At 33.1% G+C, this 16,259-nt stretch overlaps 2 protein-coding genes, 1 long non-coding RNA gene and 1 other non-coding gene across 4 annotated transcripts; 2 read left to right on the top strand and 2 right to left on the bottom strand.

The window, feature by feature from the left end:
• The first annotated feature begins 5 nt into the window (after positions 1-5).
• LOC103837768 (protein FMP32, mitochondrial) lies at positions 6-1,991 on the top strand. The gene is made up of 7 exons (XM_009114140.3): positions 6-328; positions 409-540; positions 637-696; positions 1,116-1,192; positions 1,289-1,345; positions 1,478-1,544; positions 1,641-1,991. The coding sequence occupies exons 1-7, from the start codon at positions 137-139 to the stop codon at positions 1,758-1,760; spliced, it is 705 nt and encodes a 234-aa protein (XP_009112388.1). The 5' UTR covers positions 6-136; the 3' UTR covers positions 1,761-1,991.
• A 7,114-nt stretch (positions 1,992-9,105) lies between these two features.
• LOC103837767 (purple acid phosphatase 10) lies at positions 9,106-12,551 on the top strand. The gene is made up of 8 exons (XM_009114138.3): positions 9,106-9,997; positions 10,503-10,703; positions 10,801-10,912; positions 11,002-11,231; positions 11,374-11,512; positions 11,597-11,817; positions 11,898-12,019; positions 12,106-12,551. Exons 1-8 carry the CDS (start codon positions 9,809-9,811, stop codon positions 12,296-12,298), a joined length of 1,407 nt encoding a protein of 468 aa, XP_009112386.1. The 5' UTR covers positions 9,106-9,808; the 3' UTR covers positions 12,299-12,551.
• Positions 12,552-12,798: 247 nt separating this feature from the next.
• LOC117127669 lies at positions 12,799-14,863 on the bottom strand. The gene is made up of 2 exons (XR_004450689.1): positions 13,456-14,863; positions 12,799-13,370 (listed from the first exon to the last, which is right to left on the bottom strand). It is a non-coding gene; the product is annotated as an uncharacterized LOC117127669 (long non-coding RNA).
• MIR5718 (microRNA MIR5718) lies at positions 12,935-13,168 on the bottom strand. Its single transcript, NR_120828.1, has one exon. It is a non-coding gene; the product is annotated as a microRNA MIR5718 (primary transcript).
• Positions 14,864-16,259: the final 1,396 nt, after the last annotated feature.

The raw sequence follows: 16,259 nt of genomic DNA, 5'->3' as shown, positions 1-16,259 counted from the left end.
GCGAGATCAAACCAAACCCCCAAGTGAAAGGAAGAAGAAACCCTTCTCTCAAAATCTCTTCTTCCTCTTCTCAACTCTCAAAATCAATCAATCTCGATTTTCATTTTCCGACTAAAACAAAATCCCCTTGTGATCGATGAACTTGTCGAAGCGCCTGGCTCTGTTAGGAGCTCAATCCGCGCTCTCAATCGCCAGACCCCGAGGCTTGGGCTCCTCCTCCTCCTCCGCCTACGGCTTAATCGATCGTCGCCCCTTCCAGTTCAGGCAAATCTCGGAGCTCACGAAAGTCAACGGGAAGCGTGCTTTCCTCGTCGATACCTTGGCTCTGGTAACGTTACCCTAGATCTAAAAGCTAAGGCAGAGTATCTTGAGGAATGTTTAATTTGTTTTTTTTGTTGCTGTTGAAAGGTGAGGAGTCTAGAAGCACAAGGTGTACCATCGAAACAAGCAGAGGCCATTACTTCTGCGATCACTGAGGTGTTGAATGATAGCTTGGAGAATGTCTCCGAGTCTTTTGTTTCCAAGGCTGAGATGCAGAAGGTTCTTTGTTTGCTTTTTTCAATCGAGCATTACTTAATAAAGAAAAAAGGATCTTTTTTGTTTTTGGTCTTACTTGGTGTGTCTTTGTGGGTGCAGATTGAAATGATTCAAGATTCTAATCTCTCCAAATTTAAATCTGAAGTCAAAAGCTCTCAGGTAACAACATATACAGGTTCTTGTTTGTTATCTTGCATATGGTTGTTTGTAATAACATATACAGGTTCTAGTTTTATTTTGGATAACCTTTTGAGTTTGTGATTGCGTTTTGCCATCCCCATACATCATTGTATCTCATTTGTATCAGTTGGTTATGGTTACAAAAACTGGTTTGCTCGTTATGCACATCTTCATTTATGATTGTTTTTCTTCGGGTTATGGACTAGTTTGAGAGATTGTGACTAGTTTGAGAGATTGTGTTACTTTGAAATTCCAACACTGAAGTGTGTCGTTGACGTTGATATTGTGTGGACTTCAAAAATTTAACACACGAGAAGATGTTTTTTTCCTTTCTCTTTCTCTGTGAGTCTTAGGCAGCTTTTTCATATGATGTTGTGTTACAACTTTTGGTTTTGCAGGAGCATCATTTTACTGTTTTACAACGCGAGACAGAAAAACTAAGAGGGGATATAGAGAAGATGAGAAGCGAGCTAAGGTTTTGTTAATTTTTATCTAGCCTCTCTCACATTCTCGATGTCATCTTGTTATATATTGTGAACAATCTGAAACTAAGGCATCTTAGCTGAAACAGGTATGAAATTGATAAGGTAACAGCTGGACAACGCTTGGATTTGAATCTTGAAAGAGGGTATGAAAACTTCCACATTTTCTCACATGACTATTACCATTTTACCACCATCTCCATCTGTGGAAGGCGTGAGCGCCGTGAGGTTTTGAATTATATGGTAATATGATTTGTGATTGTCTTGTTTAATTACAGCCGGATACGTGATGAGCTAGCTAATCAGAATTCTGAAACAACAAACCTCACGAACAAGCTTGACAGAGTATTGCTATCTCCTTTACTCATATAAACTTTCTCTTCATTTTTTTTTGCACTTGGGAAGATTTGATAACACGCATGATATGTTTGTTTGTTGCAGGAAATTCATGCATTGAGAGCTCAACTAGAAGCTGCCAAATACGAAGTTATCAAATACTGCATTGGTACACTCGTCTCCATTTCAGCAGTGGGACTCGCAGTCCTTCGCATAATGATGTAGTTGAATCTAACCCTCATTACTCTTATATGCTCAAAACAAAAGTTGGTGGATTCTCATTTTTTCACTTGAAACCTCAGTGTCATATTCTTTTTTCTTTTCTGGCTGAGGAAAAGAGAAAAAACAGTGCTATTGTATTCATGATCTCTTGGGCTAATCATCCTTACTAGAACAGGTTTTGAATTTGCCCCGAGTATTATATCAATCCACGAATCGTTGGTTTTTTACTACTAATTTCCTTACTGTTTTTATACTAAGTAACAATGGCACCAAAAAAAGAAGCTAGTATCTCATTTAATTATTTCTCTAATCTTGATGCCTTTGGTTGCTTGCAACCATGCCCCCATTTTCTTTGTTCCTTGATACTACGTTCTTCTAATAGACGGTCTCAGCATCTCCAGCTTGTGGAGACTCTTTTCTTAGCCAACAAAGGAACGCACGATTTTAATGATCTTGATGTGGTTAAGAGCAAAAGAATATGCTAAAAGAAATTAAACCAAAAGAATGAAAATGTGTGAAATTATTGTTGTCGCATGGTTTTCTTCCTTTTTCATTTACATCAAGCTCATTTCACTGGTTTGCCGTGTCACCGGTGGTGACACAAATATGGAGGGAAGTATCTAACCCAAGCAATGGCAAATTGATTTGATTCACGGGCATATAATTAAGCTTTATTTTTATGGTTTCACAAAACAAAAACTCTCGAATCAAGCTGCATTAGTTTGTAAAAAGGCATTTTTTGTTTGAATAAATTTAACATTCTCCAAAAAAAAAAAAAATTAGAGGAGGATCTGAAGACTTGTTTTCATCAAATGGAACAAGATTTATAATATTGCCATTGGTGTCAACTATTGCTTATCATAGAATATTATTGCGGCGTGAGTCCATCAGTATTGTTGATGCATGGAGTCATGGAGACTTCTTCTTTTGTTCTATTAACAAGCCTTCAATCAATTTAAAATTGATTTGTTTCTTGATGCAAAACATTATTACAAGGTAAAAGATGTACATTACTCTAAACGTCATATATATAACATTTAGTTTTAGATAAAAAGCTTTTCTAAATTAATTTGTTGGCTAAAAGTTTCTAAAACAAAAGTCTAAAAGTTCTTTAAATAAAAAATGTTCAAATAACTTGCAATATTTTAGACAAATACTATACAAATTTTTACAAAACATGCCTTTTACAAAACTTTCTGCTTATGAAATTGAAATAAATGCATTCCATTTTCCCCGTTGAAACTTTGACCTTTTTGGGGACTAAAGAACATATAATACAGCGAAACATTGACCTTTTTGGTAAAGATGTAATCTTATGAATGAACGTTTATAAGGAGAAATTAAATTGACATATCACATGAAAAATGTAACTAAAAATTAACGAGAGTTGCTTTCAAAAATTTATAAACAGAAAAATGGTATTTAATAAATAATCTCATAACTAAGTTGTGTATTTTAAAAAAAAGAGAGAGTCTATTCATCACCTCAGAGTTGAAAGTTGTAACAACACATAAAAGTCGCTGCGTCTGTAAGTATAAAAGCTAACTTCCTTCTCCTCCCTTGAGCAAAGCATCCTCAAATTTCAAAACCACAAGAACGAGAGAATCGATCCATCAATGGCTGTTCCTCTCCGTCCTCACCACAAAGATGACAATCGGGAAACCGTCAGTTCCTCCGACGATTCTTTGTCCTCCGTCTCACCACAGACGCCCACGAAAGATGCCATTGGTGAACGCGTCGCACGCTTCCTCCGTATCACCTCCTCCGCCTCATCCCCGGTTACTTCGCCGCTCATGAAGATTGTCCTCATCGCGAATCTTGATCTCGGCGTCGCCGATGATAACCTGAGGACGGTAGTGTATCCTCGTGGAGTTAAGTCGCGTTACTCTCTTGGAATCAAGATAGAGGGTTACGTCAACAGCGACGAAGGGGACGAGGAACAATGTGAGGACGAGGATGGCGAGTACGAATACGATGATGAACATTATGATGAGGTGATATCAAGAACCGTGAAGGTCAAGAGAGACAGGATTAGGAAGCGTGGGACGAAAGAGTTCACGAAGCGTGGGTGCATCTACTGCAAGTACGGGCTCGGCATCAGATTCAGGTGCTGAATGATGCATGATGTTTTCGATTTCTGTAAATATTCTTCATCAAAACATGGTTTGTGTGGAATAATAGTTTAGGGAAGACTGACATTGGAGGTTTGCTATTGATCTTTGATGGTTTTCTGTAAATATGGTGAATAGATCATTACTTTTGTGTGATTTGAAATCTTTAGCAGTTGATCATGATCCCTTATCAGTGAAGAACTGGTAGCTTTTCTTATAGTCAAGATCAAGGATTTTAAAAAATAAAAAAGAAGTTTTAAGGATCTTATTGGGAAAATGGTTTTAGATATCAAACCGATTTGTTTTTATTTATTTACTAGTTATATCAACTTCTCATTGATCACTCAGATGCTAGTCAAAATCAAATGATTTAGTAACGAATCCTTCCTGCATGTAATTGTAGTTCGTTAATACTGCATGCATACTCTCAGAAGTCAAAATATATTTTCTGTTAAAAGATTTGGGAGCATTAGTCAAAATGGATAATTGGCCCAAATCGCAGGCCTATTAAAAGGCCAACTAGTAATGGCGCACAAATCATTTGGATTCCCGCCTTTAAATCTTCTATTTAATCTCTTACACAAGATTGAGAATTTTCTTGGGAAAAAAGAAGAAAGAGACTTAATTTTGCATGATTCAGCAAATAGAGTACGGATCAGTTTAGTTAAGCCAAAGGTTATCTAAAGAATGCTCTTGCCTATGAGTGGTGATTTAGCCAGAATCAAATTATTTGAATAAAAGAACAATTTTTTTGCTCAAAATGTAGTTTGTAACCCAAATTACTAAAGAGTAATCAGAATGTAAGAGCATCATTAGTAATAGAAAAATATAGAATCGTCTCTTTCTAATTTTATATTGATATCTAATACTTTCGTTATTTACTTTTAAACAAAAAAAACTTTAGCCAATGAAAAAGGAACAAATGGAGAGAGAGTACCTTAAAATGGTCTATCGTCTCTTCCCCTGGAAACGTCTCCAGTGATTTCTCTACCTCTATCCTCTTCTATGATTATTTTTATTATTTAATGTTCAAGAGATTCAATGAAGTACTTCCACTAAAGATGCTCTAAAAGCTGACTAGTTGGGATCATTATTCATCAGATTAAAATTGAAAGTATTGAGGCCTAGTCTAAAACCCAAAGAAATATTGGCGCAAAAAAAAAAAACAGGTGAAATTTCGCCTAAGACATATCTTCTTACTACATTGATGTAATGATGTATGTGTGTGGTTCTTGAATTGAGCTCAAGACATTGCATTAGTTTGGTTCTTCCAATCTTCTCTTGCGAGGAGGTGTCTATGTGTGGCTGTAGATGGATCGCTGTGTCCGCCTGTTTGATTGGAGTTACTCCTTGGCGTTTTCCGAGTTGGAGTTCATGTATCCTCTTTGCAGCTTTGCGTTCTTGGTCTCCTCAGTGCTCTAGTTTGTTGTTGCTAGTGGGCTTGCTTGTGCTCATCTCTCCTTCGGTTCTGCTCCCTTCTCAGCTGTCGTGGGCTTTGGTTAAGTACTATGTTTGTTTGGTTTCGGATTCTTTATGGTACAGCTTTATAGTTTCTATGGGTTGTGGTTCCGTCTGTAGTTTTGTGGTGCAGCTTAGATGTTTTCTCTTGATGGTGTTTATGTCTCCCTTATGTGGGATTAGCCTCTCCTAAAACTCTTGAGCTTCGGTTCTCATTGTGTTGGCTTTGTATTCTGTTTCGAATTTCACCAGGGTTATATAAGAATCTTTTAGTGAAAAAAAGATAGGCTAGAAAGATGAAAGATTACATATCTGTTTTTTTCTGCACCGTGATATATAAAATCTATTCTATCAAAACAAGAACATGACCTATTGATATATGTAGTCCAACTATTTTAATACAATTATTAGAATTTTTAATTAATTATTTTTAAAAATATGATTAAAAACACAAATTTAAATATTAAATTTCTAAAAAAAATGTGAAACAAAAAATATACGCGACCTTAATCTAGTAGTTTCTTAAAGATCATTTCAAATAACTGTCACAAAGAATCAAAATCTACTCCTTGTGCCTTCAAGATTATATTCTAAAAACCTTTGATTCATTTCAATAGTCATTTTTGCTGAACACACTATAAACAAATATTTTCTCACACAGTTCAATCACTAGATAACGTTGTGCATAACAAACCTCATTATGTTGTCTTGATAACTTGTTTATTTCTAATGAGATTTTTTATCTTTCCATTATAATATTCCTTATATATTAATTGAGGAACATTTGAAAAGATGTAACCTCAATTTTGTATTAATTAAAAGAGGCCCCAATGCATAGGTGGCACTCAATTAGGTAGTCAATTACATTCAATTGAAAAATAAGTAGGTCCACATTCGATTTTTATATGTTGTTAGATACATAAGTTGGTCAAACTATATGATATAATGATATGATATGATATTTTCTTTCCTTAAATAAAACCTACGGAATTACCATAAATGACTAATATATATGACAATTAATGAGTTTAATAATAAAGATTTGATAACAATGTATATCTCCTCCATCATTTTTTGTTTAATTTTATATTATTAAAATAAATTAAACAATCAAATTAGCTATAAAAATAAAATTTAGATTTTTTCGTATATGTTATATTTTGAATTTTTAAAAACGACAATAAATGACTAAAACTATTAAAATTATTATGTTAAAAATTAATGATCAATGGTTTAACATTTTTATTATAAGAAGATACACATGATTTTAAAACCATATGAGTAAAAAATATCATTTAATAATAAAACATATATTTATATATATATATAGATTATACTATATACCATAAGATTACATAAATATTTTAATATTAAAACTTTCAATGAATTTTCAAAAACATTTATAAATTATAAACTTATTAAAGATTTCACATTGAAAATTTTGTTATCGATGATTTAAATATTCAGTTATAAAATGATATGAATGATCATAGAACTGTATGATTATAAATTCTCATTTAATAAATGACTATATAAATATACTATTCTTAGAAAAATAGGTTGGTCCATCTTGACTTACATTATATTTTTTATTAAACTAACTATCGAATTGATAAATAATCTACCAAAATTTTTTTTGCACTTTCCTTAATTAGAAGCTACGAAATTACCTAATATGATTAACGTATATATGAAAATTAATTATTATGAATAATAAATATTTGATAACAATTTTGGTATCTTAGTTCTTTTTTTTAATTTTATATTATTGAAAGATATTAAAAAATCACATTAAATATATAATAAAAACATTTATATTTTTTCTTATATGTTATATTTGAATTTTTCAAAACGTCTATATATTATTAGAAATTTGAATATTCCCACTCTGAAAATTTTGTGATCAATAGATTATTTTTTTGTTATAATAAGTTACAAATGATCATAAAATATAACGCATATGAATTTTTATTTAATAAATATTCAAACTAAATAATATATATATATAAACACTAATGATTTAAAGCAACAAGATTGACTGATCAATTTAGTCGTCCAGTTGAAATCTTTCAAAAGTATGTGAAAGACTAAAGTCAAAGTAAATATGGATTTAGAATAGTAGTTATATTTTACTAACCAAATACCGAAAAAACCGAACCGAACCGAAACCAACCCGATATCCGGGTTGAACACCCGTAATCCAAATGAAACCAAACTATTGTTTCATTCTCCAAAATATAATAAAAATAATAACTTAATCCCGCGCAAGGCGCAGATCTTATCCTAGTTTATCAAATATTTTAAGATATTTTTATCATTTTTAAAACTATATAATTTGAGTAGCAATCGAAAGTTATTGGTCCAGTACACGTGATTCTATAGAGCTTATTAATAAATATTCGAAAAGTTTAAATAATATACGGAGTATCTCTTAAGATAGCTATCTAGTCTCTAATTATGACCAAATGTCTGTTTTAGTTGGAAATGCTTTTAGAAATTAGATAAAATTGATATTTCTGGGGTTTAGGAGATTTTTAGTTATCAATTGTTTTCAAAAATCATCTATGGTTGTGTTTATAACTAGTGACGACTTAAAAAAAAAAATCTATATTAGACTTTTTCCGTATGGGACAAGTAGACTTTTAAATTGCCCAACAACTACGGACAAGTTAATAATTATATAGATACATCAACTATAGTACAAAACAAAGGTCGACAATGTCACATGTGTGAAAGTCGTAGGAAGATCCTCTTTGCTTTTGCTACAACCTACAAACCAACCAGTTTTCACGAGAAGAGGTTATATCTGAAACTCAAAGCTGGGTTTCACTCGAATCTTCCACTTCTTTTGTAGTACTGTCTTTTGATGTCTTATCATTGATGAAACCTAAGACGCTTAGAATCTTTCTTATTTATATATTTTTTTTTCAGAAAGTTATAGGTTTTCCTCTTGATTCATATATTGATAACTGATTCTTGAAATTACTTTAAGAATACGTAGATTGAGAAGAACAAATAAACTAATCATATTTGCATATGTGAGAATGGAATATTCCTTATCATCGTCCACCAGTTAGCATATGCCTTGCTTTGTAATCTACGTTTCTTGAAGCATTTATTATCAAGTTATTTTAAATATTTTGTGATTTGATTTATTTTAAGATCTATATATGAAAGAAAATTGAAGTCAATGATGTACTTGTCAGACAGCTATTAACTAGAATATGTACCCTATCGGCTTGTGGTTTTAAAATATTACATTAAAATCCGCATTAATGCTGCATGATCTGATATGAATAGATTAGATGCGACGGGACTTGGTGAGCTAAAAACGAAAATGGATTTTCCTTTTTAATTTTTCAGTTGAAAGTTTACTTGCGAACAAAGTAAACACTAAACTTAGATCATCTCCAATGACACACAAAATTTTTTTCTATATTTCACACTAAAATAAAATAATTTTAGTTGAATTTGTTCTATTGGGTTCTAATTAGAATCTATGTAACAAAAAAACACAAATATACAACACAAAAATTTTGTATTATATTTTTATTATCAGGTGAAAGATATTTGTAAAAATAAATCTTTAAACAAAAATATTAAAATAATCTAGAATCATGAAAAAATCTTAGGTTGATCTTATAAAACTTTAAACAAAAATCAAAAAAGACAAATTCAAAATATCAAAATATTAAAAAACAAAAAAAATTATTTTAACATCAAATAACTATATTTCTTGAAAAAAAATTAGAAGTATTTTTATAGAAATATAAATTTGGAAAGAAAAACATATATGGAAATATATGCTAATCAATAATAAGCAATGACAATTTATAAAATACATATGGCAAGAATTATCAAATCTACTTAATTCTTAAAAATCTTTTAACTTTAAAAAATTTCAGACTCCACACAAATTCTATTTCCAATAGGTCTCCCTTAATCTCGATTTTTTTTGTGTGTCAAAGTTCAGACCATTAATGAAACTAAAAAGAAAACGAAAACAAAATGAAGAAGGAATATAAAATGTAGACGAAAAAGACAAGTTAAACTAATACTATTATATTGTCATTTCTGAAGTTTCAAAAAAATAATAATAAAGAAAAACAATTTCTGAAGTTTCAAACAAAATGAAGAAGAAAAAGACAAGTTAGTTGACATAAATAACAGATGACAAGAAAAAGATAGCATTGATTCGTGTAATAGAAAATCTTACAAGCGTTCACATAACAAATAAAATTAATAAAAATAGAATACCCAAAATATATTAAACTCGATCGAAATAAGTTAAATCTTTTTCTTAAGAAACAGAGTTGGCAACTTCGCACGAATATTCGGGTTCTTAAGTTAACTCATGCATCTATCTTCTTTACAAGGAAACTTCCCCGTCTATATAGGAATAGCTTCCCTCAGGATATATTTTCAGGCAAAATAATCTGAGCACTCAAAAAGAAGAATAAAAAGATAAGAGAAGCTAAGAAAATGGGTCCGCGTCTCGAAGGACCAAATCTATTTGTCCTTCTTATTCTGGGTTTAGTTCTGAACAGTTTACTGCTGTTCTGTCATGGTGGCAGAACAAGTAATTATGTCAGGAGGTTAGAGGCAACGGTTGATATGCCACTCGATAGTGATGTTTTTCGTGTTCCTCCTGGTTACAATGCACCACAACAGGTACGTATACACCTTTTCTTTCTATAATCGACAATCTTTTCTGAGTCTTGTTCCCAAAATAATTATAATGATTAAGTATTAGTTTTTTCTGTTCTTTTTTGGTTATATTGCTGGTACATCAATTTATTTGTCGGTGGGTGTTAGAGTTTCTCTTTTTGAGTTTAACATTAGTAGAGCTGGTCATCCTGAAATTTTAGAGATTATAATAATGATTTTTAAATGTATCTTTGATAATTTTAGATGTCATATGGTCTATATATTAACTCTTAAAAACTAGGGGTTCAAAATCTTATTTAACTATGCTAGAACCGGTTTTGAATATTAGGTGTGGCTTTTTTTTATCTTTGTTTTAATGGAAGAAAAAGCTATTTAGTGGGCGACTCTGATTGATTATAATAAAGATTATACAGTTGCAAACTTTTCTTCTTTGTAAAACAATTGATCTAAATGTCAAAAAACAAAGAAAAAACAACAACTGATCTAAATTGGGGGTTCCACAAAAAAGGTGCATATAACACAAGGGGATGTAGAAGGGAAAGCAGTGATAGTGTCTTGGGTGACACAAGAAGCACCAGGATCTGACACAGTTCTTTACTGGAAAGAGAACAGCTCCAAAAAGCTCAAGGCCTATGGCAAATCCAAGACGTACAAGTTCTACAACTATACCTCTGGTCACATCCATCATTGCACCATTAGAAACTTGGAGGTCCATTATATATATATATATATTTTAAATGCCATCATCATTATCAAAATCTTTGCTATTGTCAGCTTAATCTGATATTGTGGTTCTCTTCTTGCAGTATGACACCAAGTACTACTATGTGGTAGGTGTGGGACAAACGGAGCGTGAGTTCTATTTCTTCACTCCTCCTGAAGTCGGTCCTGACGTGCCCTACACGTTTGGTCTTATTGGTGATTGTCTAACATTTTCATGGTTTTAACTTCTACTAAAAAGGCATTCATTAGGTTCCCATGGAGTTGAAAAATTGTTGTTTTTACAGGGGATCTTGGGCAGAGTTTTGACTCAAACATAACTTTAACACATTATGAGAATAACCCAACGAAAGGGCAAGCAGTTTTGTTTGTTGGAGATTTCTCATATGCCGACCAATACCCAAACCACGACAACAACAGATGGGACACTTGGGGAAGATTTGCCGAAAGAAGCACAGCTTATCAGCCCTGGATTTGGACCGTTGGAAACCATGAACTCGATTTTGCCCCCGAGCTTGTAAAGCTTCTTGCTTCATCTACCTTTTTTCGGATTTAGGCATAAAATGCTACAACACAAATAGATATAAGAGCATGTAGTTAGACTAGCACTACATAAATTAGACTGAGACTGAAACGGATTGTTTTTACGCGCTCTGCAGGGAGAAACCAAACCATTTAAGCCATTCCTGAATAGGTACCGTACTCCTTACCGATCATCAGGCAGCACAGAACCATTCTGGTACTCAATAAAGAGAGGACCGGCTTACATAATTGTGCTAGCTTCATATTCAGCATATGGTAAACTCATCTTGAACCTTTTGGTGAGATTATTATTAAACCAAGACGTAAGATGAATCTAATGTTCCATTTTTCCTTGGACAGGTAAATACACGCCACAGTTCAAATGGCTAGAAAAGGAATTCCCTAAAGTAAACAGAACAGAAACTCCATGGTTGATCGTTCTGATGCATTCACCGTGGTACAACAGCTACGATTATCATTACATGGAAGGTGAAACCATGAGAGTGATGTATGAGCCGTGGTTCGTTAAGTACAAAGTAGATGTTGTTTTTGCAGGTCACGTTCATGCCTATGAAAGATCAGTAAGATATCAACAACTTTTTAACTTATCATGTCTCTTTTAACCATAGATTCTGACAACTCTGAGCTATTTTGAAACCAGGAACGTGTATCAAACATTGCGTACAACGTGGTTAATGGAATTTGCACTCCGGTTAAAGATAAATCTGCTCCAGTATACATCACCATTGGTGATGGAGGCAATCTTGAAGGATTAGCAACCAGGTAAGCTAAAATAATCAAACGCTTGTGATCATTGCAACTGATTTTTTTGATGATGAGTTTGAAAATGTGTGATATGGTTTCTGCAGAATGACTGAACCTCAGCCTAAGTACTCTGCCTTCAGAGAAGCGAGCTTCGGACACGCGGTATTATCGATAAAGAACAGGACTCACGCGTACTATGGTTGGCACAGGAACCAGGATGGCTATGCGGTGAAGGGTGACACCATGTGGTTCTATAATAGATTCTGGCATCCCATTGATGATTCTCCTTCTGAATGATTCTTGAGAACCTTTGAATACATCACTTTTGATGTTGCATGTCCTTGTTTTTACATCAAAAATCATTCAAACAAAGGTGTAGCAGGGTTAGATTGTGTAAAGGATTTGATCACGATCTAAAACTCGAAACATATGCAGAAACTATTTATCCGTTCTGGTTTGGAGAGTGTGACTCAAATTCGATTGTAATCTTATAAGATTCTCTACTTATCTCCTTCAGCTCTCTATAAATAAGAAGCTACTCTTGTTGTTTTCATAGCCTTCTCTCTGTGAGTTAAGTCTTAAGACATGTTTACTGTTGACCGTGAGGCAATTCTTTGAGTTCAAAAGTATTTTTTACAGTTGTTAAGCAGGAACCAGAGGGTCTCTATTGTTTCTTATAGCTCAAGGAATTAATGGCTCTTGTGATGGGAGGATAATCTCTTACTTTTGTTCCCTATATACCACACATTTTCCAATTGTCTCTATGCGTAACCAAGTTTTTCACATCTCATGGAATGCTTTAACTGGATTATTGTAATAAAATGTGCTAATACAAAAATAAATTACATTTTTTTTTCCAATAAACATGATTCTTCGAGTTCCAGATTCAAGTTTTACAAAAGAATTTCCCAAGGGTCGTGTGTCTGATGATCAGATTTTATGTTCCGCTGTTCTTGTTCTGTGTTTGGTTCTGAACAGCTTGTTGCTGTTCTGTAATGGTGGCATAAGCAGTAGATATGTCAGAAGATTCGAAGGAACATCGCTATCACGAGGCAAAATAACGGTTCCTTTTAATATCCTGACATATCTACTGGTTATGCATCCATTACAGAGCAACACTAAGCTGTTCAAAATCAAACCAGAACAAGATCAACAAAACATAAATCATTCTTTGGACACGATCTCCTTTCTTGTTTATCCAAAGAAAGACCTCAGATATGTTTGTTTAGCTTCTTTCATCAATAATTGATCACCTTGAGAGAGACCTCCAACAAACAAACCTGCTTGCCCTTTGGTGGGCTATTCGTGTAACGTGTTAAGTTTATTTTTGAGTCAAAATCATGCCCAAGATCCCCTTGCAAACAAAAATCTGCAACTAGAGTTAGGTCCATGAGAGACTAATAAATCGCATTTTTATTAAAACAATGAGTATGTTTATGAGTTAAGAAAGTTACCAGTGAGACATAACGTGTAAGAAACGTCTGGACTAATTTCAGGAGGGGTAAAGGGTCAGAACTTGCGCTCTATTTGTCCCACATCGGGTTTGGCTCAGTCATTATGCAGATACTACATCACACATTCAAACGCATCTTGCTCTTCAGGATCAAACCCACAAAAACGATCTGACCCTATAAACTCTAAACCTATTCTCTCAGAAAATTTTATCTTTTTTTTTTATATCCCAAGAGAGTGAAGGCAGCAGATACAGAAAAAAACTAAAAGGAAGTGGAGAAAATAATGAAATTTGCAAATTTCTTGTTCTCAAGGTTTCTCAGTTACATCAACTTTTCTTATATATGCAACGTCAAGTTTATTAAAAATAAGAAAAATCAACAATATATTTTTTGAACAAATCATAGCAGATCTTGTCCTCGTGGATGTGATGTAATGCTCCTCAACAGCTACCTAACAACTGGATGAAAACTAGCAACAATAAGGAATAAAAGCTACGGATTTCAGTAATTATATGCAGAAGTACACACAACAAGATGACTCAAAAAAGATTGTTGACTTTTTGGAAAAATCGTACTCCCGTTCCTAAAATATAGACTTTTTATTATTTTCACAAATATTAATAAAACACATTAAACTACCATAATAAATGTATCGTTTTCTGTAATTTTTAATTTTCAATAACTTTAAACCAATAGTAATTCAATAAAGTTAATTAATTTTCTTGAAGTTTACAATTTTTTCATAGAAAACACAAAAATACATCTTTTTGAAATAAATATTTTTTTTAAAAAGTCTATTATTAAGGAACAGAAGGAATATAAGGATGAGAGCTTTTTATGTATGTTGTACACGTACATTGTGAAGTTAGTGTTGTGAAATTGGTGTACACATTAACATCATATAAGATGTAAACATGTTTTAAACAACTTTTTTAACACTGGATAGCATACATTATATTATTTATAATTCTATTACATATAATGATCAAATTACCTGCAACATATGCGATATTGATGAATAGTTTCATATATAATGATTGCACGATGAAATTTTTCCCAAAACACTTGGATCGACAGACATTTCTGCATGTACGAGAATGACATTCTTGATGGACAGACTCTCTCCGTAGCGAACGACCACAACGAACAGCTCTGTCTACAGTATTCTGGAATCTCCGAAAGCTTGCTAACTATATAACCTTTAAAGAATTGCATAGTCCGGAATTTTTAGTAACTTACAGAGATGTTTCTGCAAATGTAGAAAGTATTGTGAATCACATTGTATCTCAGACAGACCCGTCTTAATGTTAGTTTAGGCCCTGAGCTGAAAAAATATTAGAGCCTTTTTCTTTAAAGAAAAGTAGAAAAACTGGACTCTTTTATGTAAAAATAAATAAATTTGATAAATTTTGGGCTAAGCTTAGGCCTGGGCATTCGGGGTCCCAATCGGGTTTCGGTTTTATCCAATCGAGTTTCGGTTTTTTGGGTTTATCAAAATCAGCCCCATTCGGATTATATGAAAGTTCGGTTCGGGACCGGTTCGGATTCTATCGGGTTCGGATCGGGGTTAGTAAATCTTCAAAGAACCGGCACAATCCAATAACTTTCGGGTTCGGGTCCCAATCGGTTTTTCGGTTTAAAAATACCTGATTTTTACCTATTTTATAACCAAAACATGAGTAAAATCGGTTCTTCACTTTTAAAATACCTGATTTGTACCTATTTTGTAACCAAAACTTAAGTACAATCGGTTCAAAAATAAGAAACATCAACCATGATCATTCAAAATCAAACGAAAAATAAAAATATTTACTGATAAAAAGAAAACCAAATAAATAAAAGCATAAAATGAAAACTAAGTTCTCATGAAATAAGAAACATTGTTTAACGAAAACAAAATCTAAATCTAAATACTTCAAGATTCAACGGCCATCTTCAACCATCAACCTTCATGTAATAGAACCACCAACATTTATGTAATAGAACCACCAACCTTCGTGTAATAGATAAGTATTTTAGATGTTCAATATTTCTTAGTGTATGTTGGATACATATTAGGAATTGAAATCATGTTTGGTACAAGATCTTTTCGAGGTTTAGAATGTTTCGGGTTCTATCGGATATCCATTTAGATTCGGGTTCGGTTCGGATAATACCCATAACCCGAAATACCATAAAACAAGATCCATTCGGTATTTACGTCGGGTTCAGATCGGTTCGGATTCATTTTTATCGGATCGAATTCAGTTCGGGTTATCGGGTTCGGTTTATTTGCCCAGCCCTAGCTAAGCTTAAAAATTAGAAAGATTATAATGGACCCTGTGCAAATGCTTTCCCAGCACAGGGTTAGAGCCGGGCCTATCTTTGAACACACAAAAAAAAAGAAGAAGCAAAACTTAAATTGAACGTGGAGATTTTTTTTTTGGCCAAAAAAAAAAACAAAATATCATCGATAATCATAATATATATGTGAATCCAAGTGACTTCGTTCGCCTTATTTGGCAACTTCTCGTTATGCAGGTTACTCTTTCCTTTTGGTTTTAAATAGTTAAAGTAGAAAAACAGATATGCCAAGGCGGGATTCCATGCGAAGGCTCTCTATATTATATAGAAAATGTGTGAGCGTAAAAAAATGTCATTAGTAGCCTTTGCGACAGCCTTGACTGTGACTTCTTCATTGGCTGAAATAACAAATAAAAGCAAAAACAAAAACAGACCATAAACAAAGACTTCTTCTCTAACTCGCATCTCATCTTAAGATCTCTCAAGTTTCTTGCTACTTTTCCGTATAGCCGGATCTAACC

This window comes from Brassica rapa, chromosome A09, assembly GCF_000309985.2.
Source record: "Brassica rapa cultivar Chiifu-401-42 chromosome A09, CAAS_Brap_v3.01, whole genome shotgun sequence".
Classification (NCBI taxonomy): domain Eukaryota; kingdom Viridiplantae; phylum Streptophyta; class Magnoliopsida; order Brassicales; family Brassicaceae; genus Brassica; species Brassica rapa.
This window is presented reverse-complemented; position numbering and strand designations above follow the sequence as displayed.